This window comes from Thamnophis elegans, chromosome 2 (assembly GCF_009769535.1).
Source record: "Thamnophis elegans isolate rThaEle1 chromosome 2, rThaEle1.pri, whole genome shotgun sequence".
NCBI classification, from domain to species: domain Eukaryota; kingdom Metazoa; phylum Chordata; class Lepidosauria; order Squamata; family Colubridae; genus Thamnophis; species Thamnophis elegans.
In genome coordinates this window covers 88,743,080-88,768,440 of record NC_045542.1, presented here as the reverse complement: position 1 = coordinate 88,768,440, position 25,361 = coordinate 88,743,080, and the positions used below count along the sequence as shown (strand labels likewise).

The 25,361-nt window shown below is 37.5% G+C and overlaps 1 protein-coding gene across 3 annotated transcripts in view; it reads left to right on the top strand.

Annotated features, from left to right (window-relative positions):
* The window catches only part of RASGEF1C (RasGEF domain family member 1C), a 52,183-nt gene that overhangs the window by 7,202 nt on the left and 19,620 nt on the right, over positions 1-25,361 (top strand). For 2 of the 3 annotated variants that reach the window (XM_032208668.1, XM_032208666.1), the window contains 3 exons: positions 16,541-16,753; positions 18,668-18,742; positions 23,697-23,792. In XM_032208668.1, the coding sequence (XP_032064559.1) occupies positions 16,541-16,753; positions 18,668-18,742; positions 23,697-23,792 (384 nt within the window). Of the gene's footprint in view, positions 1-108; positions 112-16,540; positions 16,754-18,667; positions 18,743-23,696; positions 23,793-25,361 lie in introns of all 3 variants that reach the window. The other variant, XM_032208667.1, reaches the window with a different exon arrangement.

Genomic DNA, 25,361 nt, shown 5'->3' with positions numbered 1-25,361 from the left:
ATGACAGATGTCTGTAAAAAAGGAAACTGCCCTATCCTTGCTGACCATTGAAAGGTTTGCAGAGGCTGGAGAATTTCCACAAATGGCAAAATAAATTTGTTGTAGAAGCAAGTTTCTAATCAAATGATTTTGGATCTTAGGGAACTCATTCTTTTACATTTGATTTTAAACATTGCTCATCTGATTTTGCTTTTTGGGAAAAATAAGACAGAAATAAGGGTGGTTTCTGTTTTCCAATATAATAATCGCATTCATAAGAAAATCAATAAAATAAAGACATGGACTTAGTAAAATTGATACAGCTATTTGATAAAAAGAGGCATTTGGAACATATGCAGGGGAGATGAATCAGGATAGTACAGTCTAGAAAATGAATTTTACATTAGTTACTGTATATACTCGAGTATAAGCCTAGTTTTTCAGCCCACTTTTTGGGCTGAAAAAAGCCGCCTCGGCTTATACTCGAGTCAGTGAAAAATTTGCCCGAAATGGAGGAGAAAAAGGGGCGGGGCCATGCCGCTGGGTGACACTCGTGAATGGCCCAGTGCCCCTGTGAGTTTCCCCTCCCTCTGTGTCAGTTTGCTGCGCAGCGCGCACCGCACCATCCCCCCTCCTCACGTTCTAATGTAATGCAGGGCTGTCTTACGATTCCCCTTCCTCCCCCTCCTGCTGCTCTGCAACGATGTCCCACCTCCTCCTTGTTATGGCAAGCAGCCACATAGCGATGTCCCACCTCCTCTGGTACAGTGATCCAATGATAGGAATCATTGTGCCGTGTGTCATAGGAAGCGGGACATCGCTCCCGCGGCTGCACGGGACATCATCATCACAGCGGGACATCAGCATCATGAGGTGAGTGAAGTATTTCATTGAATACACCGCTAGTTTACTGTTTTTCTTTGAAATAAATATTCAAAAACATTATTGGTATCTATTTTTATTTTTGAAATTTACCGGTAGCTGCTGCATTTCCCACCCTAGGCTTATACTCGAGTCAATAACTTTTCCAGTTTTTTTGTGGTAAAATTAGGTGCCTCGGCTTATATTCGGGTCGGCCTATACTCGAGTATATACGGTATATTCAGAAGGGGGAAAAAGTTCTTAAGGAAAGATGTGATTTCCACCTTGAAAAAGTTGTACGTTTACTACAGTTTGGATGCTGTAAATTTGTTTGTATCACAAAGTAACAGAACTAATGAAAGAAAACTTCCATACAGTGAAGAAGAAAAGTGGGAGGGACCTTAACATGCTGGGCATGCGCAGAGTTGAGATTTCGAGGTGTCATTTTAGGGGTGCAGCATATAGGCTGTTTTTAGGATTTTGGTGTGCTAAACCTAATGCAGAACTCTTTCTTTCCTGCCAGGAACGTGAAATCATGCCATCACTTCTCAGTATTCATTGACAAAACAAGCAGTTGATTTCTAGGATTTCTAGGGCACAATAAAGGAGATAGATGGGTTACATATTGCTTTAGGGCTACTTCCTCCTCAGATAAATTAGTTTCAAAATGCTTTCGCCTCCAGTGATTTCAAACTTTCACTCTGCACTAGTTATCTTATTTTTTGCCAGATCATTCATGTTTAATTATTATTGCCAGGCCATAGCCTTCACTTTCCATTGTAATGTTCTATAACAAATCTGTTTGTGGAACTTGAATACAGAAAAGTGGTAACAAGCATAGGTTCGAATTGTCTTTTGCTCCTCTAGAATGCACCTCCCTCCTGCCTGGGAATCCAGACTACATTCCATCACAGATTTGCATCAGTAAGGAACTGGGCATAAGTACTTAATTAAATGCTGATAAGGCTTGTTCAACTCAGACAATGTGACTCTGGGTGTTGTACAACATAAATACATAATATCAATTACCATCCGTTTTGGAGTATAGGATGCACTCCCCCCCAAAAAAAAACAGGTTGGAAATGTTGGTGTGTCTTATACACCGAATATGGCTATTTTTGGTCTCCCGAAACCCTACCCCGCACATCCGTTTTCACCAAAAACAGGGCATGCAGAGGGTTTGGGAGAGTGCTCCTGCAGGCTGGGGAAAGCAAAAATGGCACGTCTGGGGAATTTGGGAGGCCAAAAACGGGCCCATTTTTCACCCGTTTTTTGCAAAAACAGGACGTGCTGAGGGTTTGGGAGACCTGCAGAGTGCTCCAGGAAGCTGGAGAGAACGAAAACCGGATGCACAGAGACCAAAAACTATTTTTTTCATTTTCTCTTTGAAATCTTGATGTGTCTTATACTCCAGTGCATCTTACAATCCAAAAAATACGGTATCAACCTATCAATATATAAATAAAAATCTAAATATTGGGATGAACTGTCCTAATCACTGTTAGAATTGATCCCAAATTGAACCATCTTTTGTATACCTAACAATAGCATTGGGATGCAGTGCAGTGTGTCTCCTCACCTATTTCTATCACAGTTATTTTCATAGCTGGTTGCTTTCATCTCATCCATCTGCCCCACTTACCTAGTGATTTTCTGACAGCAGGAATGAGATGGAGAAGAGTTATAGATAGTTACTGCTTTTGAGGTTTGACATTCTTTTATGTTTGACACATGTTGATTCAGAAAGAACAGATAGGAAAGAAGGAACAAAAGAAAACAGTGATGAAAAGGCCCAGCTTTGTGTTGCAACTCCTCAATCTCTTCAGTGTAACCATAGGAACACGCATAAAGAAATGCATTTTCATTGGCTGTGAGCATGATTGTCTAGTTTGGGGGCTGTAGATATGGGTCTAGGATGATTGGCATTGCTAAACAGATTTGGCTGGCATTAATGGGGCCAACATTGGGGAGAGAGGGAAAGAAGGATACTGAGACTTTGATTATTAAGAACTAAATGAGATGGACTTCTCTGAATCCTTGATAGGACCTTTTAAAAAAAACAGAATATGCATTGCTGTGTTTTTGCATTTCTTTGTATTATAACCCTGGAAATTGAGCAATTTATACTTCACTCATTGGGTGAATGAAAGCAAAAAGAGAGTGACTAGAATGAAACATATCCAATTTATCTCATGCCCTTTTCTACATTGGCTTTCACTGACTACACTTTCTATTCCTGCTGTTTTTCAGACGAAAGACACACAGGGCTTCCTTCTTAAGTACATTCAACTCTGTTTTTCTTCTCACTTTGCCAGTCTTATGGCAAGGAGGACATTCTTTAATGCTTTCAGTTTGGATTCTTTTTTCTGTTATTATATACTCAATTATATGCTGTTTCTTGTCCCAATCTATGTAATTATCTACTTTTTAAAATTTTACTACTTTCTACCCAACCTTCCTCATCCAATGGCATTTTAGAAGGATCTTGAAATACTGACATATATTTTTGGTTTATTTAATTATTGTTTACTCTGCCACCAATGGAGGTGTTGGCATTCAGGTTTATTAAATTCTGATTTCCAATCCTGCTGAGTAAAATAAAAACATGTTAGTTTTCTGCTTTGGGTAAAATGACAGCCTTTGATTTACATCAAAGTAGGAGCTATGGGTGGTGAGCCCCACATGTGAGGGAAGGAACAGGAAATAAAATTTTAACAATCACTAGTAGCAACAATAATGGGTACATTTTTAAAATGCAAGTTAGGCTAGCAGAGAAATCCTTTATGGCACACATATTCATATATGCATATGCACACACATATTCCTAAAATTGAATTCCTTAGAAAAACTATTTACCCTGTGGAGCTTTTGGGAATCAGGCCAGATATAGAGGCCAGCCATTAAACAGGATCTGTCAATCTGAACAAAGAAACGATGCAAGCATAATTATGAGAGTTCAAAGGAAGCAAAATACACATACTGCCAAAGATTTATTTGCTGGGAGCTATTTGGGCAGAAAGAAACCCAGATAAAATAACACTTATTCCAATGATTTCTTTATAGCTAGAACATCTAGCAAAACCAAAACAATACCTATATACATGGCCATCTCCAGACAATACCCAAAAATTGAATTAACTATACTGATGCAAGGAGATGGAAGGACCAAATTTTAATAACAAAGACATATCCAAGGTCGCAAACCACTCAGATACAATTTCCAAACCAAGGTAAAGCTGGAAAAGTAAACCAATTGGTTTCACACTTGAATGTTGGCATCTACTCCCCATTTTCAAGGAGAACATCAAGAATCACTTTGAAGTCTTGAACCTTAAGGGAGCCAACTAAGGAGCTGCGGATTGAATCAAAGTCATGAAAGATAGACTGTCAAAGTCTAAAAATCAGAAGAAAACAAATACGATGTCAGTATATATTGGGAAATGCCAGAAAGAGAAGAGAAATTAAAACCAAGAAAGAGTTCTTAGGAAAGAATTTAATAAAGAATTTCAGAGAGCTGTAAAGAAGAGATAAAAACAGTATTACAATCATATCTATAGAGACAGGGAAACAATCATGGAAAAACAAGGAACATCTCCCAAAAGATGACTGCATTCAGAAGGACATTCCAGTCTCCAACTGGGGTTTGAGGATACCAATAGACAGTAACTAATTAAAAAAAGATCAAAATATGGAAATGGATTACTGAAATACTGTACAGTAAATATGTTAATATTCTATATACCTTAGTGTTTCCTATTTCCAAATATATATATATATATATATATATATATATATATATATATATATATATATATATATATATATATGTATATATATATATATATGTATGTATATATATATATATATATGTATATATATATATATATATATAACACAAAAATAGCCACCAAGAGCAGAAAAATCTGTCAAGGTTCTAAACAAGCCATGCTAGGAAATCCAAAGAATGATACATCAGCCAACAAATGGAAAGAGTTAGTCTACCTATCCGTACCAAAAAAGAAGACTTAATGGAGGTTGCAAGTGCAGTACAACCTCATATCTTTTTGTAAGGACCTAAATATGTGGTTTTGCCAGTCAGCTTGGGGCACCAGTAGGGGATCAGCACAATGAAGGTGATTGATTGAGTAGTAATAGATCTCATCTTCTTCCACCCCCACCCTCCCCCACGTGTCTTTGGATTTATTCTTTGTTTTTAATATTTTATGTTTTAGTTTTTATGTAACTCGAAGCCGCCCAGAGTTACCCTATGGTAAGATGGGCAGCCAATATAATGAACGAACAAAAGAACAAATGAACAAATAATAAAATTTCATATACTAGCAAAGTAATTCTTAGTAATCATCTGATGCAGGTTAGAACCAGATGTTCTAGCTGCCTTTTGAAAAGACTAACATGAGACATAATTTTGATACATGCTGGATCATTGAGATAGCCAAAAAAAAAATCCAAACAGAAGTCCATCAGCCTCTACTGCCTTCCCTTCTTTCTTTTGGAATAGTAGCTATATTTGTGGGTTATGAGTGTGTCACTTTCCTTGATCAAAATCAGTAATTAATTGGCTTTGGTTGGCCTATTCTTATTTGAACAAAAAAGTACAGTACAGAATCAGATGTGCAGAAAAATCCTAGCTTCATTGAATTCATTATCTCTCTTGCTGATACTATTTTACAATAATACCTTGCAGCAATATTTTTTTCCTGCTCGTGGTCCTATCCATTTCTTGAGGCTCCTTGCAGTGCTTTGAAAGGTATGTAGCATACTAAAAAGGTTCTCTTTTTTTGCCAAGAGTTGTGCTTTGCATTTTGAAAGAAAAGACTTAATTAAAATGTGAATTCCTAAGCCACCTGCTGGGGCTTGCCATCATCTTTAAATGCATTGTTACTTAAGAATGATGTGCTTTGGCTTAAAGTACAGAAAAGAAAAACACCATCCATATTTTTTTTCCTGCTGTGATGAATACTTTTGTCTCATCATTCCGCTCACCCTGTCACTTTCTTCCCCAAACAGCATGGAATTTTTCTTTTTTGTTGTTTAATAACATTAGATTAATTAGATTATTCTACATCTAGTGCTTTAGCATTTCTGATCTGGATATTTAAAAATTTTAAAAAATGAAATTGAATTTAATAGGATACTTTTACCTAACATGAGCTATTTTTAAAAAAAAAAAATACTGCAAGTTAAATTCATTTGGTCAATGGGATCGTTCAAGAAAAAGGACTTTCTTCATAGAATAAAAGATTAAGCTCACCCTGAAATCGGTATCCCAAATATGTTCCATATATGCCTTTCCTATCCCCTTCCATGAGCTTTCTCTATCAGAGTTGGGCAACCTGAGTTCCAGAACCAAATCAATCTTGCCCCCTCCTTCCCTCCGATTACACTCCTACCCCAGGATTGCAGTACATTTTTGGACATGTGTGCTTGTTTTCCATTTTGAGGAAGAAAACAGAAGCCGAAGAGTTTTTAAAACATTTTTTGTCAAGCGCTGAGGAAATCAGGAGAGTCAGGCAGTTCAAATGAGTATCAAGATTTATTGTAAACTTCAGCTCTCTACAAGAATCTGAGTTACTAACGATCAAGGGAAATTAGCGGGAATTGAGAAAGGCATTCAAGGTGGGCTGGACTTGGGTCTCTTAGATCTCTCACGCTGGGACTCATGACTGATGACGCATTTGACGCCCACCCTCGGCCTCAGCCCGGTCATCTACAGTTTTTAAAAACATGCTTTACCCTCTAATCCCAAAAAATAGGAGGAATTCTATGCCCCCTGTGGTTATTAAAGTAGCTTCCAGTCATTCAAAGTTTTTTTTAATAAAATTTTTATTTCCCAACAAACATAAACACACAAAACATATAACATAAAAAAACCTCTTCAATTACATACAGTGTGTTGATTGGTTATAAACTCTTTCTCTGTCCCTTCTATAGTCATCACTTGAGCTTTATCAAAAATCATTTATTGTCAATCAAATATCTTTGTATACATTATTATTGAATTTCATTTGTTTAATTATCACTATTGTTTTCACCATTTTAAACAAGGTATTCTAACTATGTATCCATTTATATTATGATTCATTATATCATCTTCAATATATCCAGTAATAAAGAATTTTTTTGTATCCTATTCTAAATCATTCTATTATTTAGCATTAATAACATTTTCTAATAATTTTCAATTCCATGTTTTTTCCATTATTAGTATCATCAATCTAATATACATTTATACAAATTATTATAATTGTTAAACTTCCATTAAGCATAGCTATTATTACATCCTTTTTATATGAGGCATATTGAATTTGAAGTAAATTTATATTATGGCATTTCATTACATCATCTTAAAATCATCCAATGACATTACATTTTTATATTCTATTCTACATAGAATTATTTATCTTTTATAAAAAAGGCTTTTCAACATCTTCTCCATCATCCTCACTTACAGTTTATATAAAATTTCATATTATCAGTCTAGTATATATAAATGCTTTATTATCATTATTGATCATTTATTTGACTATAGCTATTATTACTTTATCTTATACATAATACTCAAAGTTTAATTACATTTAACTAAATTTTATTGTGACATTTCATTTCATCATCCTGTATCCTTCCAGAAATAGTGCAATTCAATATCTCTTGCCATTTGTAGAATGTATTCTAAGTGTTTTCTTGATAAGTCTTATGTGGACTTAGCAATAGCAATAGCAGTAGACTTATATACCGCTTCATAGGCCTTTCAGGCCTCTCTAAGCGGTTTACAGAGAGTCAGCATATTGCCCCCAACAATCTGGGTCCTCATTTTACCCACCTCGGAAGGATGGAAGGCTGAGTCAACCCTGAGCCGGTGAGATTTGAACCGCTGACCTGCTGATCTAGCAGTAGCCTGCAGTGCTGCATTTAACCACTGCGCCACCTTGGCTCATCGCGGGACTTCTCTTGACAATGTTGTTGTTCATTGGATATCTTAAAAGAATTTGAAACCCTCCATCTGTTCCTTTCATCTGCTTGACTTTTGTTATCACTGGTGTTTTGGGCGAAATTACTCTCATTGTTTCTGCCAAATTTTCTCCCCTTTCTTCATCTATGTTTTGACATCTGAGATAGAGTTCCAGTTCATCGATATCTCCTTTCTGTATTCCGCACTTATCATTTCCCTCCACACTTGATTTGCTATCAATGTCAACAATTTTCTTATCACTTTCATATGTCTCTATGATTTTTTGAACTCTGTCCTCAAATTTCATTGTTGTTTTATAAGTATTCTCAACTCTTCCCTCCGTACTTTCTGTATTTTGATATTTTGTATTTTGATCTATAAATTCAAGACTCTCTTCAATTCTCTCTGTAGTTATTAAGAGTTTTTGAATTTCTAACATAATTTTTCACAATGTTAGTTCCTTTTCTTCTTCATATAGTGCCATTTTTCCAAGTTATAAACACTGCCACTAAAACATCCAAGGCTTTTGGTAGGTTTGAATCAAATTCAGTTTTTTCCACTGACCCTTTCAATAAACCAAGCTGATAGTAATATCAGATGTTGCCAAGCCTCTAACCATTAGTGGTAGTGTTACATCTTTTTCCTCTGTTTTTGGCTCTCTTTTCTAAACTCCGAACTCCGGAAAGGGTTTTTCTCCGGAAAGAAAAAAATTGTTTAAAGATTACTATCCAGCTGAGCTTTGCAAGGAAAGAGGCTTTTAATCCACAAACACAAAAAATGGGAAAAGTATAGAGGAACAAGGGGGGGGGGAGACCAGTCCAGTTAAAAGTGAGAGTAAAAGATAACATAGTTTTAAATCAGAGTAAATTCGCTTCTTGTTTACTTCTGTCTTCAATTTTATTTTAACTCTGAGTCTTTTGGGTTTTCTCTCCTCTAATAATAAAGATTGTTCTAACCATTTTGACACACTGTCCCTCCTGTGCTGCTTCCATTTCAGAAGCTTGTCCCAACCTTCTGCAACCATATTTTTTTTTTATTTAAAATATATTTTATTCATTTTTCACATTCCATTTGCAATCACTTATATACAGGGTATTTACTATAAGAAAAGAAAAAAAGAAAAAGGGAATAAAACGAACAAATAAAAAGGAAACACAACTCATCATTCACAACCCCACCTAACCCTTCCATCCTCCATACACCCCATCTACCCCCTCCAACTTTCCTTTCTCCCTCTAACACTCCCCTCCTACTTCCCTTTCCCCACAAACCTTTCTCCCCTTACTCCCCAGACACCCTCCTTACATTCCCCTTACTCCTTCCTTACTCCTCCCTCTTCTTTCCCTCTACCTCCCTCCTTGGTGTATGCCTTTATTCGAGTGTTGTTTGATCTGATAAAAGTAAAATGAACCAAGGGAAAAAAAAAAAAGAAAGAAAAAACCACCGTATATAAATACATTCTTATTCTTATTAAGACTATTTTAACACCCCCCCACCCCCCCCCCCACAAATCCCCATCCCCAATCCTCCCGACTTCCCAGGGCCCACACCTGGCACTACCTTCTGTCTAAAATATCTTGTATACATATGGATTAAAAAATAAAAGTAATATGTCAAAAGAAAGAAAAACAGAAAAAAAAGAAGAGAGAAAAAAAAAGAGAAAAGAAAAAAGAAGAAAAAAAGAAAAAGAAACCACTCTTTGTGTTGATCTCAGCCCCCCATCTTTATCTATGCTTAAATAGTATAAATCATTCTATCTATATTTTATTCTCGTCTCTTACTTCTTTGCTATTTACCCCAACCTTCTGTAGACTCTCCCGTTCCTCTTCCTAAACCTCATGATCCCTTCCGATAAGATTTAAGCAACGTGGTTCATGCCACATATTCAAATATGACTTTACAGAAAAGTAATCAAACTTTCCCTTCTAGTAAAATTTAAACAGCGTAAGTGATCTTTCTTAACCTCCTTTTCAAACAGTAATTCAAAATAATCTAGCCAAGCTTCCCCTTCTTAGTAAAATTAAGCAGCGTAGATCAAATATTACTTTACACAGAAATCAATTTCTATCTTAAGATAATTCCAACCGACTTTCTCTTCTGATAGGATTTAAATAACGTAGTTCATTCCACATGCATTTTACCCTCATCCCTTACTTGTCTAATATTTACCACTATCAAATTTATACTAGCATTTGTTTAAAATCTAACTCAAAGCAATTTCAACCAACTTTCCCTTCTAATAAAAGTTAAATAGCATGGATCATTCCACATATTCAAACAATACTTTCAGCAAGAGTCAGTTAACCTTCTGTTTTAAAATAGTCCCTTCTAACAAAGTTTAAACAACATAAATCATTCCGCATTCTTTTTACACTTATCTTAAGATAATCCCAACCGGCTTTCTGTTCTAATAAGCCTTAAACAACGTAAATCATTCCACATATATTTTACCCTCATCCCTTGCTTGTCTGATGTTTACCACTATCAAATTTATGCTAACGTTAATTTAAAATCTAGCTCAAAGTAGTTTCACCCAGCTTTCCCTTCTAATAAGAATTAGTCCGCTTTTTCTACCGGAGAGAGGTCTCAAACCCCCATTCAGTCCTCAACTTTGGCGAGTATTTTAAAATGTCTAAATTCTCGATCTCTGTTTTTCTGCTTCTCCGAGGGAGGAAGGGCTACCCCCTCCATCTTGCAACCACATGGCCTGCCGTTTGCCTTCTCCTTCCGCTTGTCTCTCCTCTCTTCCAAGCGAGTCAGGAAGTCCCGCCTTCAGAATCCTGCAATAGAAATCTTGAGCCTCCGAAACAGAGTTAAGACGAAATCTTTGATTCTCAAATGTAACCGTGATGCCGGCAGGGGCCTCCCATCTGTATCGAATCTGTTGACTCCTAAGCTCCTTAGTTAAAAAGGTGTAGTCCCTTCTTGCCTTTAACATCTGGAAAGGTATTTCTTTGAAGACAATCAAGTTCTGGCCATCAACTCGGAGACTGTTATTATAAAACTTTTGCACAATCGCATTTCTAGATTCTTTTGTAGAGAAATGTATAATTATATCCCTCGGGAGCTGTCGCTGTTCCGCTATCAATGAGTTCTGGCGATAGATTTTCCGAATCTGCCAATCAAAGTTAAGTCCCGGGCTTCCCACCGCATAGCTGAAGGCTTCAGCAAAGGTCTGTTTCAAATTCTCTTGCTCCTTTTCACGGAATCCTCTGACTCTTATTGCAAATGCCTTCCTATTAAAATTTATCATCATGAGCTGTTCTTCATTGTCTCTAATTTTTTGTTGTAAAATTTGAATATTGGTAGTCAAATTAAAATTAGCCTTCTCCAAACTTTCCAATTTGTTCTCTATTTCAGCAGAGTAATCTGACAGGGCAGACACGGCTGCAAACGTATTCGCCTTCATTTAATTAACTTTAGACTTTAAATCATCATATAGTTCCAATACAAATTCCTTAATTTCTTGTTTAAAGGCATTAAACATTTTAAAGAAATATTCCTGTGTTAGAAATTCTCCAGTAGAGGGCATAGGAGACAAAGGCTGTGGTTCCAGTAAAAATTCTTTAAATTCTTTAGACACATTTGTAGCAAGACGCTTCTTTGACCTGGGTGCCATAATAAATAAACAAGTAAGCAGCGCTTTGCTCCCCTCTATTTCCAAAGAAGAAGAGTTTATTTTGTTAAGGAGCGGTCTGCAGGAAGGTAAAACCGGCTAAGTACATCCACTATCAATCATCCACGGAGAGAAATCGCCATTTTGAAGTCCATTTAGACAAAGAAGTCTCTAAGACAAATGGTGCTGGTATTTAAGATAGTAATAAAAGCATAAATCTCACAGGGGTGGGACCCGCCCGTATCAATTCTAGCTTGAAAAAACTTTGTTTTGTCCTGGGGGGGGCTAGCCTGTCTGGGGCTGCCAAAAAAAAAAAAGGCAGCTGAGAAGAACTGGCTGGAGATAAAAGCTCTGCTCCGGCTGGATCTAATCTCTGTCCACAGCCAAAAAAGGGAAAAAGGCTGTGGCTTACGAATAGACCCTCGCCTACAGAGCTACTCCCTGCCCCTTTTTTTGCCAAAAAGGGGTGCTATCTATGATCTTATTTAGATATACAGACCAGATCTCTGAGGAGCTCGGTGGAGCCCTCCTCGGCAACAGGCCACGCCCCCAGGAAGTCCTTCTGCAACCATATTGACTGCTTCGCTTGTAGCCGGCAAAAAGAGCTTTTCTCTGGATCAATCAGGGGCTTTGCGATGCCCCTGAAATCAGCAGAACATACCCTTCATTATCACTGTTCCTTCAGAACGGTTTAGATCCAAAAAGGATCATCCAGCAACAGAGATATCAACAATCCTGGAGACCCAAGATTGCATGTTGTGTCGTAGCAATGTCAAGCCCTGCTTCCAGTCATTCAAAGTTTGATCCCTTGTGCTACACATGATATTTTCCAGACTGATCATGCATAAGAACGTGCCAATAGAACATATGTATCCTTCAACATTTGGCACTCAGCAGAGTTGAAGGTGACGGTCAAAATGTACCCTATACATTAGTATTCAAACTCTCTTTGGTTTTTATTGCTGAACAAGGCCCTTCTATGTACTTCTTGTAGAATTGGTCTCCATGACAACGCAATTTCCATCCAGGGGGATTTGGGGTTTGCATCAGACTAGATTCTGACACTGTACCTACCCCTTCTAAAGTATATTTGGCTCCATTCCTCCTGACTTTCAGGAAAGTGTTAAAAACCTGGCTTCTTCAGCAAGCCCTGAAGTGGGGTAATTTGTGAATTCATTTGAATAATTTTTTGTGTGTTACTCCCCATGTATTTTTATAGCATTAAACTTGAATGAGTGTCAGTGTGTGAGACAGAGACTGGAGCTATAGGAGTTGCATTGGAGAACAGACTAATAACTTAAACATTTCATAAAACATTTACCACCCAATGAAGTATTAACATGACTGTTTTTATGGATATTTTAAGGCAATGAAACTGTTGGAGAGAAATGAACATTAAAACTTGAATACAATAGTCAATTTAATGTAAACTCTAATACAAATACAATAGCAGAGTTGGAAGGTACTTTGGAGGTCTTCTAGTCCAACCCCCTGCCTAGGCAGGAAATCCTATACCATTTCAGACAAATGGCTATCCAACATCTTCTTAAAGACTTCCAGTGTTGGGGCATTCAAAACTTCTGGAGGCAAGCTGTTCCACTGATTAATTGTTCTAACAGTCAGGAAATTTCTCCTCAGTTCTAAGTTGCTTCTCTCCTTGATTAGTTTCCACCCACTCCTTCTTGCTCTACACTCAGGTGCCTTGGGGAATAGTTTGACTCCCTCTTCTTTGTGGCAACCCCTGAGATATTGGAACACTGCTATCATGTCTCCCCTAGTCCTTCTTTTCATTAAACTAGACATACCCAGTTCCTGCAACCGTTCTTCATATATTTTAGTCTCCAGTCCCCTAATCATCTTTGTTGCTCTTCTAGGCACTCTTTCTAGATTCTCCACATCTACATCGTGGTGATGTATGTATGTGGCCATCGGTTTTAGCTCTGAGGATACTTACTGTAGATTAATTAAATGTATAATCATAATACCCCATACTTAACCATTGTCAATAAGAAAGACATAGCACCAAAGGAGCTAATTCTGGTTCCACAAAAATGAAGCCTTGAGAGTAAAGGCATATCAGACCAGAGCAGAGTAATCAGCAACAGGCAGAAAATGCCATCTCTGTAATGAAGCTGAAGAAACAGTGGACCACCCAGTTAGCTGCCACAAGAAGATCCCACAGACTGTCTGCAAACAAAAACATAACAAAGTAGCAACAATGGAACATGAAAATATATGCAAGAAATTCTGCTTACTTACAAATAACATCTATTCCTTGAACCACAAAATAAAAAAGATAATAGGAAAATGAAGACGCTAAAGTGCTCTGGGACTTTAGAATTCAAACAGACAAGCACCTGCGAAACAACACCCAGACTTAACTATTGGTAAAAAAGACGTCTGGAAAGCGGATGTTGCAATCCTTAGAGACACAATTGAAGAGAAAGAAGTGAGAAAATCACACAATATAAGAACCTACAAGAAGAACGGCTATGGCAAAAAAAAATATGCAAAGATAGTACCAATAAAATTAGTGCAATTCTAAAGTATCTGAAGCATCAGTCGAACACCATTGGCATTGACAAAATCAACACCAGTCAATTGCAAAAGGCAGCTTTACTTGGAACTGCTTACATCCCGCAAAAATCCCTTTATTATTCAGCAGCAGTATCTCTCTATCCCAGGTCCTTGGGAAGGACTTGATAGGTGGACAAAAATGCCAAATCCAATCAAAACGTTTGGCTGAATGTGCAGCTAACAGCAATAATATAGCTACCGGAGACCCACCAGGGGAGGAAGCTGTTTTTGCCCTCCCCAGGGCCCAGGAAAGCCTCCAGAGCCTGGGGAGGGTGAAGAACTCCTCACCCACATTTGGGGGGTTGAGTATGCATATGCGGGGGTCACATGTGCATGTGCAGATGGGCGGATGTATTGCATTGGGTGTGGGGTGCCCACGGGCATAATTTTGGCACATGTTTACAAAAAGTTTCGCCATCACTGCCCTATAGTGTTCAGAGTGGGAAAGTATGGCAGGGTTTTTTCATGGGCCATCTCAGGGGAAGAAATAACTAGAAATAGTTTCTGAACTGACCCTCGTTGCTCAAAACTATGTTAGTTGCCACTCCAACTGGGAGCGTTAGTAAAAAGAAACTGTTTCTGGGAGCCAGGACGTTTCATCACATTTCCAGTAGAACATCAAGACTGCTGGACTCATTACCTCTTTCTGGAAGTCGTGATGAGCCATCCACAGTTACCCATTTGCAGCCATCCAGAGCATCAGCAGTTCGTGTCTGCAGAATGCCTGTGGTAGTATTTTCCTGTGTTCTTCTTAGTCATATGGCTAGATGACATAATCCATAGAGATTTTCTCTGTCTGTGACCTGCCTCACTTGTTACATTGACCTGGCTGATGGGTTCTGTATCAATTGCTCCACAGTGACTCATGTCCACTTTAACAAGAAGGCTCAAAGCATAGCTGCCTTCCCTTCCAACACTCAAACCTTGTTAAACATCCTTCAGAAGTTTATGGAAAATTCAGGAGACTGTAAATGTACACAGACCAGTATTAAATAAGTTTTCCCTTAAGAGCCCACCCATTGTTTCGTCTTGTCTTTATAGGTCATTTAGAAGCTTCACATGATTCCCTTTCCTTGCAGGTCAGATTTTTCAATCACCTTGATTAATTTTACCATTGATGAGTATAATGTAAATGCTTTGATCAGCCTCATTTCAATGAAATAGCTTTGGGGCAGTAAACCTATACATAAGTCATATGATGGCAATTATTGAATTTTCTTGGCAGACAGGCAGACAGATAATGAAACTATAGCTATAGTCAATAATGTATCTTCTCAGATGCCAGTTTCTATAACAGGTTTGTAGTTCTCCATATCTTTAAGGCTGCCATATAATTCAATAAGTAAACAAATGGCTGATCACATTTTTTACACCCCTATGCATCTTCCAGATATTTTGTAATGCAGATCTATAGATTAAAATCAGTTAAAGGACAGATCAATGACATCCCGCTAAAGAGATGGAATGCATGATGAAATTACTGAAAAAATGTGTCTGTGTATTTCTCAATATGAGGTTGATTTCCAAACCACAAATATTTAATGTGTTTGTTTAGTCTGGATAGCTATTATCCCCATCCAATCTTTTCAAAATATTGGGCATACTTTCATCTATAATCAACAGCCTATTCAGAACAGAATTGCTGCCCAATTTTGTATTCTGAACTTCAGCACATCTTAAAAACCCATATTGATAGAATTAACCTCAATTAATTTGGCGTCTTTTCTTGTTTTTACTTCATTGGGAGCAACTGCTGTATTAGATTAACTTGAACATCTCATTAAATAATGTGTAACCCATACCACCTGTGATCTGCTTCATCTTTGTTTTCAAAATAATTTCCTGATAATTTAGAGCAGCTTCAATACCATGGTGCCATAAATGATAGGGCAAGTAATTTAAGAGAAGTGTTGTAGATGTTTTGGTCATGTCAATACAATGCTACATTGAATGTATATCATAGTACTATATAGGGTAAAATGATTCAAAATCATTTTGAATGGGGTTGGCAACCTCATTGCCAACATTATGGGATTATTTTACAGATGTAAGTATTTGTAATTGGAATACTGAGGATTCTGTGAGAAGCACATACATCAGCCATGACAATTTAAATGATAGTATTTCACTGGCATTTCTTGCATAAGATGTTCTACATGTGTTTCAAATGATCAACAGTCCATGTTTCAGAGATTTTAAAAATGAGAAGGACTCATGAGATTGGTAAAACAGAGGATATTGGTGGGGGGAGCTATGTTAACCTATGTGGTCAGTGAGCTCAATTGGCAGTGAGCACAAATGTTCTGGCTAGATGCTAGTCTTGTGGTGGACAACTATAGGATGGAACATAGGGTGGAACTATAATTAAATTGACTGGATATTCTAGAATAGATGGTTGGAAGTAAAATTATTCTAATCTATGTCTGATCATTCCATTCTTGAATAGAAACATTGATTCAAAAGATTTGTTCCCCAACATGTAAAAATGCTTTACTTGGTGTGTGTAATTGTCCATTTCCTCCTTTTCTTCACATCAGGCCTATTGGAAAAAGATGAATCAGCTTCTACAAACCTTGAACCAGAAGCTTGCAAGTCTTAACCATGGCCAAGAAGGGATAGTCAAGATCAGTGCAGCTGTTTCAGATAAAGTGGTAGCTTTTAAAAGTAAACCTCCATCCATCCAAAGAGAAATGTTGAATGTCTGCAGTGATCCATATACTTTGGCCCAACAGTTAACTCATGTAGAACTGGTAAGTGGATAATAAATCCTTGGTTTCATCTCCTGGTTATTTATAGAGATAAAGTCTGGAAAAAATCTGAAAAATTCTTGTTGAGATTTGTAAAATGTATAATCCAGTGTGAACATTTAAGTCAATCGCAATGTCATTCCTGTTTGACTGCAGTCCAGGAGGACTCATTTATTGGCAGAGAAGTATCTATCTGCATTGCCAATGTTCTCTGTATTCTGTCAGCAAAAAAGTAGCAAGACAGGAGCCAGGAAGTAGCAATTGTGGTTCCCTCTTCCTGTCTTTTTACTTAAGAAACAATCCAATTCATTTCCAATAAAGGGGTCAAGATGATTTAGACTAGATCACCTGATGGCTGATGGTCAGGTTGTGCTGGGTGCCAACTGATGCAGTTTGGAGTATGAAAAATTAAATCATGTACCACAGTTGATTTTTAATTGTTTCTATTATGTATTTAAATGTTTGCAGAAAAATACATAAAGATGGGTTCGTGTAGAACAGGGGTTCCCAAACTTGGCAACTTTAAGACTTGTGGACTTCAACTCTGCTGGCTAGAGAATTCTGGGAGTTGAAGTCCACAAGTCTTAAAGTTGCCAAGTTTGGGAACCACTGGTGTAGAAGATGTCCTCATAATCAACCCATAGTTGCTGATTAAAAGTAACAAGTTCCAATGGGGAAAAGTGGGATTTTAATGGGAAAAGGTTGTGAGGAGGCACTTTTAATTTATATTTGCTTTTAAAAAAAAAATAGATTACATTTCTGAGCTTGCATCTCCTCTTGAATCTTTTTTATTTGGACCTGAAGCATTTCCTTTTTTTTAGTTAATTTGTTCCTTGTTGCTGTTAGAAACACCAGTATAATATTACCAATTCATGTTTCTGTACACTTGTCCTTTCTAACTTTCTAACTAGACAAACTAGACAAAAGATTACATTGTGATGATGTTATATAAATTTTGAAGGACGGACATGACCCTGAACATTGGCAACAGACCAGTAGCTTTTTGTTAAATTAATTAATGCATGTTATTTTCCCCCTAAAATATTTCAGTTTGTTTTTCAGTTGAATTGAATTCAGCTTACGCGTTACATTAAAAGTGGAAAAAATTCTGAAGGGATTTAACTTGGTCTGATTTTTTTTTTTTACATCTTAAAAAACTGGCATTTTAATATGGGTGTGTAGACTTTCTATCTGTACTTATGAAATACCTTAAGCTCAAAAATATCAGAACTATCTTAAACTTAAAAGAAGCCAATCTTCTTAAGCCCTTAACCTTCCCTGCTTTTATGTTTATTTGTTTTTGTGCCTTTGAGTCAGTTTTTGACTCCTGGCGGTTGCCTGGGCTAGTCTCTGCAGATTTTTTCACAAGTGGTTTGCCATTGCTTGATTTCCTAGGGCTGATTGGAGTGATTGACCGAAGGTTACCCATGTGGCTTTGTGCCTCAGACAGGACTAGAACTTTGGTATCCCAGTTTCTAGACTTCTAGAGCACTACACTAATATATAACATGTTTCTATGGTTCTTTATGTCATAATACATCAACATCCTAGTGTATGTTGATCCTGGTTCTGGGAAATTTCCTAAGCTGTATTCACATACATAACATTTCTATGGTGATACAGAAAGTATTATACAGAAGTGTGATATAGAAAAACATAGTATACCACCAGATGGGCCTGAGACACTTGGACTAAGGACCTGGGGTGCCACACAGTTGGCCGCTATTTTAATCTGAGATTCTCTATAAGTGTTACTTATAGTGATTAAACCAGAAGAGGCCAATCAGCCAATGGTGATAAACCACTTTTAAAATCTACTCCCAGTTCTAGATGGTGGTACTTTAGGGGCTGTAAATAATCAATGCACTTGATTCTCAGGGGTGCTCTTTTATTCTCTCATTTTATCTACTGCAAAAGGAAAGACTGACTCATATTGGTCCTGAAGAATTTGTTCAAGCATTTGGCCATAAAGATCCCTTGGACAGCACAAAGGTATTTGTGCCCATATTTTCCTTTTTGTCTAATCCATATTATTCATTTTAAATGATTTCTTATGGTATCTACAATTGCATGAATGTATGATTTCCCCATGGTGGGAAATAAGTTAGGGAATGACTACAGACAAAATGAAATGAATCTTCTCACAAAATATTTCACTGTTCCCACATATGTAAACTCATACATGTGTAAATCTGGATGCCCGGACAAGATACAAGCAAATCCATAAAACATCAACTTTTCAATCCTGCTATCAGCAAAAAGTCCATAAAGGGTTGCCAGAACAGTGCAACGTAATGTCTTATTTTAACCTTGATCAAATAAAGCCACCTTCTATTCTTTCCTTTTATATCTAACAATCATACCATTGTTGTAGGATTTGATTTATCTTCAGTTCTTCTTCATATCATTAGAGAGATTTCTTTAAGCTTTTCATAAACCATTCTTGTAGATTCTATACTTTGTCTATCTTATCAGATAAAATTTGTTCCATATCTGTCATTACTTCATTACCATCTTTAGACATAATCTATCATAGAAGCAGACATCATTACTGGCAGCGCTGATATTGTACATACTAACCTCTGATTCCATTCTTAAAAGATCTCCTTTAATATTTCTGACATAATATTTTGTATCATTCTCTAAATCCCAGTATTAGCAAACATCAGACGTTTCCTAACAGAACAATTAACCAGTGTAATAACTTGCCTTCAGAAGCTGTGAGAGCTCCATCACTGGAGGCTTTTAAGAAGAGACTAGACAGCTGTTTGTCTGAAATGGTATAAGGTCTGCTGCTTGAGCATGGGGTTGGATTCGAAGATCTCAAAGGTCCCTTCCAATTTTGTTATTCTGTTAAAATGTAGCAATATCATGCTACCAATTGAACATACATGCAGCTTTTCTTGGTTTCCTTTCTATGTTCTTCAGGAGTACCCATCCATCTTTCCCTGACTTTCTGAAAGGCCACGATCTGTCAGGCAGGCAGAGATGTTACACTGCCAGGAGGAAGTAGTGTGTCAGCTGAACCCTCCACCTCCTTCACAGCAGCCACATTGACAAGATAAAGGCAGGAGCTCTTGGCAGGCAGAAGAGGCCATAAAAATGACAGCTAGGGCAGATTGTGCCAGTCTAGTCCCTTTTTCAAAACCCCAGGAGACAAAAAGCTGGAGATCAGTTAGGAATGTTTGTTATTCAGGTCAAAACAGCAAGAGAATTGAGGAAACAAAGAGATGGTTGGGAAGCATAAAAGCCCTCTTCTGGTCTAAAATCTGTTGTTTTGGTAACAAGCTCACTTATTCAGGCATTGACTTTGCCTTTCCTGCAGATATCATAAGCCTTTTCTGGTCTGGAATAAATAAGGAATAAAAAGATTGACCGACTACATTATAAGACAGTGTGCCTAAGGGCTTCAGTGACAGGTCAGTTATAGTCAGGTTAGGAATCTGTCTTCTTTAATAATCCATTTGAAATAGCTCAGTTGTGAGAACAATCTCAGAGAAAATCATGCTGATTGCTATCCTTTGTATTGTATTCGCTTTTGTTTTTCCACCCTTTTATCCTTTTTAACAATAGTCTGCCAACTTCCACATCACCCTGGAAAAACGTCAGGTTCCCAATGCAGCTGGAATACTACACTGCTTCAGCTACATAGGCATATTTTGTTTATTTTGCAATATTTGTAATATTTAATCAGAAACTCTGAGGAGTGGGTGGGTCATTAATACTGATATGATTAACGCATTGCTTCTCAACCTTGGCAACTTGAAGTTGGGTGGACTGGGGAATCCTGGGAGTTGAAGTCCACCTTTCAAATTGTATTAGCCAATTTGAGACCTCTCGATTAGCCTATCAAGAGATTGTTGGTTGCTCTGTACATTTTGGTATCTTGGAATCCATTGGAAGAGGGAGGGAGGGGGAGAGAGAGAGAGTGTGGGCTGTTCCAAGGAAGTTGGCTTAATTTAAAATTTAACATTGTTTAAAAACCAAAACCCAAGTCATTTTTTCGTAAAATGCTAATAAAAAAATAATAATTTGTTTTATATTTAGGCTGGTGGTCTGAACATTTGCATCAGAGGCTGCTACAGTTGCATGAGCCTTACTGTAATGCCCTTTTAAATGCCTCTCTTTCATCTCTAATTATAGCTGAAACATATCAGAAGTGTAGGGTTGTGGCAGTGGAACTGATCATGTAGCAAACAACAGGTGTGAGGCGGGGGGGGGGGAATTGCCTTTTCCCGCACCTCACTTTGGCTATAATTTCCTTATCTTTCTGTTGTTTATTGAATAAACCTGCTAAGCATCTGGTAGTTATGGCGATTATCATTACAAAATAAAGTTAGCATGTAGTTGGTGTGTGTGAAGGATCAATTAACTTTTTCAGGACTGTTGTGCAATTTTGCACAACTTCGGTTCTTTCGTGGGAGGATGAAGAGTTTCTTTCTTTGAATCTTGTGAGCAGCATGTTACTAAATCTGAGTTGTTGGTGCAAAGAACAAGACACACTGTGCACTGGTACAGTCTTCCTTGCTTGTACTGCCGCATGTCCTTTTATTTATTTAGCATTTGCAAAATCTGGCTACTGTATAACAGTATCCAAGACAGTGTGTTTAGTTGGAGGCCTGTGTAATCTGTAGAAAACACAGTGGACGTGGCTATTAAATGAAATAAAAATAGATGAGAAGTAGATGTTGGTGGAAATTAAAGAAAGAATGTCTAGAAATGAAATTAAGTTAAATCAGTCAGCAAGTTTTAAGAATCGGGGAAAACAATATAATTCAGACTCTGGATTGAAAAGAAAAGGCTGCTGCAAAGGGAAGAAAGTAAGAAAATATATCAGGTATGAAAGAATTAAAAAAAATATAGAAAGTGAACCCAAAAGTACAGGTAATCCTTGATGTATTACCAAAATTGAGTTCAAAATTTCTGTTACTCAGATTTTATGACTGGTATAAGACAAGGTGACAAGACTGGAACAAACTGTATATATTGTGATTGGAGAGAAGGATAGACAATGTATTTAGTAGGCTAATTGTTAATGGTTGAGACTAGATGTATTTAATGTGAATGTATTGTCACTTCGACTTCGCGGTACTGCATTGTTTTAAGTGTAAAAGTAATAAAAATATATCAAAAAAAAATTCTGTTACTAAACAATACAGTTGTTAAGTGAGTTTTGCCCCATTTTGCAACCTTTCTTGTCACAGTTGTTAAGTGAATCACTGCAGTTGTTAAGTTAGTAACCTAGTTGTTAAGTGAACCTGGCTTCCCCATTGACTATGCTTGTCAGAGCGTTGCAAAAGAGCCTGGGACACTGCAACCATCATATGAACCAGATCCCAAGCATCCAAATTTTGATTACATGACCATTGGGATGCTGCAATGGTTGCAATTGTGAAAAATGGTCATAAATCACATCACACAGTGCCGTTGTAACTTTGAACAGTCACTAAATGAATGATTGTAAGTCGGGGACTACCTGTAGTAGCAAATAGAACTCAAAACAATTTGTTAACTAGACAATACCATCCCAAGCAAGATTGCTGGGAAAAGGATGCTTAAGTCACTTCTTAAATGACTTTTGCCGCCTCTTGCCATGAACCACAACAGCAGTGTTATTTCTTTTCTAGTTATATTCCACCACACTGAATTTGCTTCAGGCTGCTTGCATTTTAAAAGTACTCCCTGCTTTACATAAAATTCCATCATCTCTCATTAATCAACTTTAGCCTTAGGAGATGTTTTCTGCAATGGAGAAATTTGCAAATATTGTGAAACCCCAAAATCCCAATGGCATCTTTTTCTATATTTATTCCACTTATGGGAATCCCCTTTTCTCTGCATAAAAACTTCCTCCTCGTTGATTTATTGTATCCTTAAGGCCTGAGCTGGAAATGATAACATTAATAAGAGGTATTTGTTCTAATATTTCCTGATACCCTCTAGCGGTTGCTAAAAGTTATACAAATATTTCAATATATAGATTCATAAATGCTTTTAAAATACTCTCTGTGGCTGGAATCTTTTTCAGTAGTTTAACCTTGCAGAGTGTGCATACCAACTTGGGAACAAGTCCCATTGGACTCAGTGGGAATAGCTACAGAGTAGATGTTTTTGAATTGCACCTTAAGTCTCTAGATTGAAATTCATTTGAAAGAAAGCTGGGAGGTCCCAGTTTGAGTGGTTGCCTAGGAACCTCTGTCTAAAAGGTTTAAGTCACAAGAATGACATTTGCTGATGAATTTTGCCATTTGGGTGACTTGTTTCACAGCAACTGATGATATAGAGGTAGGTTAAGATAAAGAGGTCAGTAGCAAAGGTATTATCTTCTGAAAGAAACAATTCTTCAAAGCAAATATCATTCCAATCAAGAACCAGGGCATTCGCTCCCTTGTCTTCCCTTCTCATTCTCAGAAATATTGTTTTATGTTAGACAACTCCGATGACAGCCTCAGCCATTGCATTTGTCAACATTGACGAACTCCTCTGTTAAAGGCACAGATGAAATGTGGCTGTTACACAAAAAAGGACATTCCTCTGATTTCACTTTCAAGATTCTTGTTGCTCTTTGCGAATAGCACTATCCTGCCTGTTAATATCTCAGTAGATGGGGTGGAGGTGGGGAGCATTCTGAACAGTTGCTGTTGGCAAAACAGAATTGCTCATCGTGCATCGATTTGATTTGCAGAAAGGGCTGTCGGCTGTGAAATCAAAGACATCTGACACTTCCCATCTTTTTATATTTAAAACAGAGTTCCATATGCCCAGCCTTTCAGGCAGTCGTGTGTACACATGTCCACATGTTCAAAAATATACATTCTGTTGTCTCTTGAGCAACATTTTTAGATACCTTCAATAATTTTAAACAACGAAAACTCAGGGGGGAAAAAACCCTGGAGGATTTAGTTCATGTCATGTTTTATCTTTTTATTTTTATTTTATTTTCCAGCCTTGTTTCAGTGAACAGAAGAAGACTAGTAATCTTGAGGCTTATGTGAAATGGTTCAATAGACTCTGCTATCTTGTAGCAACAGAAATCTGTATGGTAAGTCAGATCCTGTTATACCGATGGCATCATTATGATATTTTGGAAGCATTTGGTAATAAATTCTATGGAGGATTGTTTTTTCTTCTTCTCTCATTAAAAATAATTGTTTATAGCAATAATAATAATAGCAATAACAGTAGACTTATATACCGCTTCATAGGGCTTTCAGCCCTCTCTAAGCGGTTTACAGAGTCAGCATATTGCCCCCAACAACAATCCGGGTCCTCATTTTACCCACCTCGGAAGGATGGAAGGCTGAGTCAACCCTGAGCCGGTGAGATTTGAACCGCTGAACTGCTGATCTAGCAGTCAGCCTGCAGTGCTGCATTTAACCACCGCGCCACCTTGGCTCTGTTTGAGCGAGTTTGTCTTTTTTAAATGAATAAAAGCTTTAAGTTTGCATGCATTTCACAGAAATGTTGCAGTAAACCTCAAGCAATGATCAGGCTATCAATGCAGTGATGAAGCAATCATTTTGGTGTAGTGGGAGTGGAATGATTGAGAGGCCAGGGATCAAACTTGGCTATTGAGTGGCATTCTTGGAGTTCATACTCCACAAAGAAGGTTAGCCCAAGGCAAAGAAAGGAACAGATCTAGGTCACAAAAAATAAATGTGATTTTAAGATTAAATTTATTTAAGATATAAATCCAACCTATGTGACTCTTCGGCTCTTATTACTATAAATATTATTTAAATTTAGATGCTCCCAACTCTCAGTGACCATGGGTGGTTACAAATTAAAAAAACACATTAAAAACAAGAAAAAATGAAGTGATAGACAGCAATGAAGAATGAAGATGGGAAGAATGAGGGAAAACTGGATGGGAATGAAAGAATCTCACATAGTCCAAAGGAGGGTTGACACTCATACTTGCCAAAGGCCTGGGTGAAAACCCAGGTTTTCAAGGTCCTTCAAAACATCAATAGGGTGAAATCAAGGAGAAACTCAATCTAGACAGCAGATGCTGCTAGGGAGAAAGGATCAGCCTTACAAGGTAGACCAAGACTCTAGGGGTGCCAAAAACTGTTTTTATTAAGATTGGGTATTGGAATTTTTCTCTATTATCTTCGAGTGAAGTTGGGGGATGCCTGAGATGCTTTCAGCTGCTTCCCCACTAATCTGATTTTCTCCAATCTTTATCTGCTTGTTGCCCTGATAACAGATCTTCCCTCCATCCATCAAGGTCATGTTTTTTTGTTCTCCAAAGAAGGCACATTTCCAGGATCCCAATAGAATCCATTGTTTAATTGACAAATTGGCCAGGCAGATACTATGGGAGACAAGTGATATCTACTGTATGCCTTTGGGGGCTTTATAAGGAAACAATAAGCACCTTGAATGGCACCATGAAGCAGGATGGCAACCAAGGTATAGGTGTTACATGGGTATATCAAAGCATGCTCATTATTTTCCCATTCTGGACCAGCTGAAACTTCAAGGGTGACTCCCTGTACAGCATATTGCAGTAGTCAAGCAATGAGGTGACCAGGATACAAGTATTATCTGAAGAATCCCTGATCTAACAAATAAACAACAGATGTATCAAATGAAGATATGGAAAGGC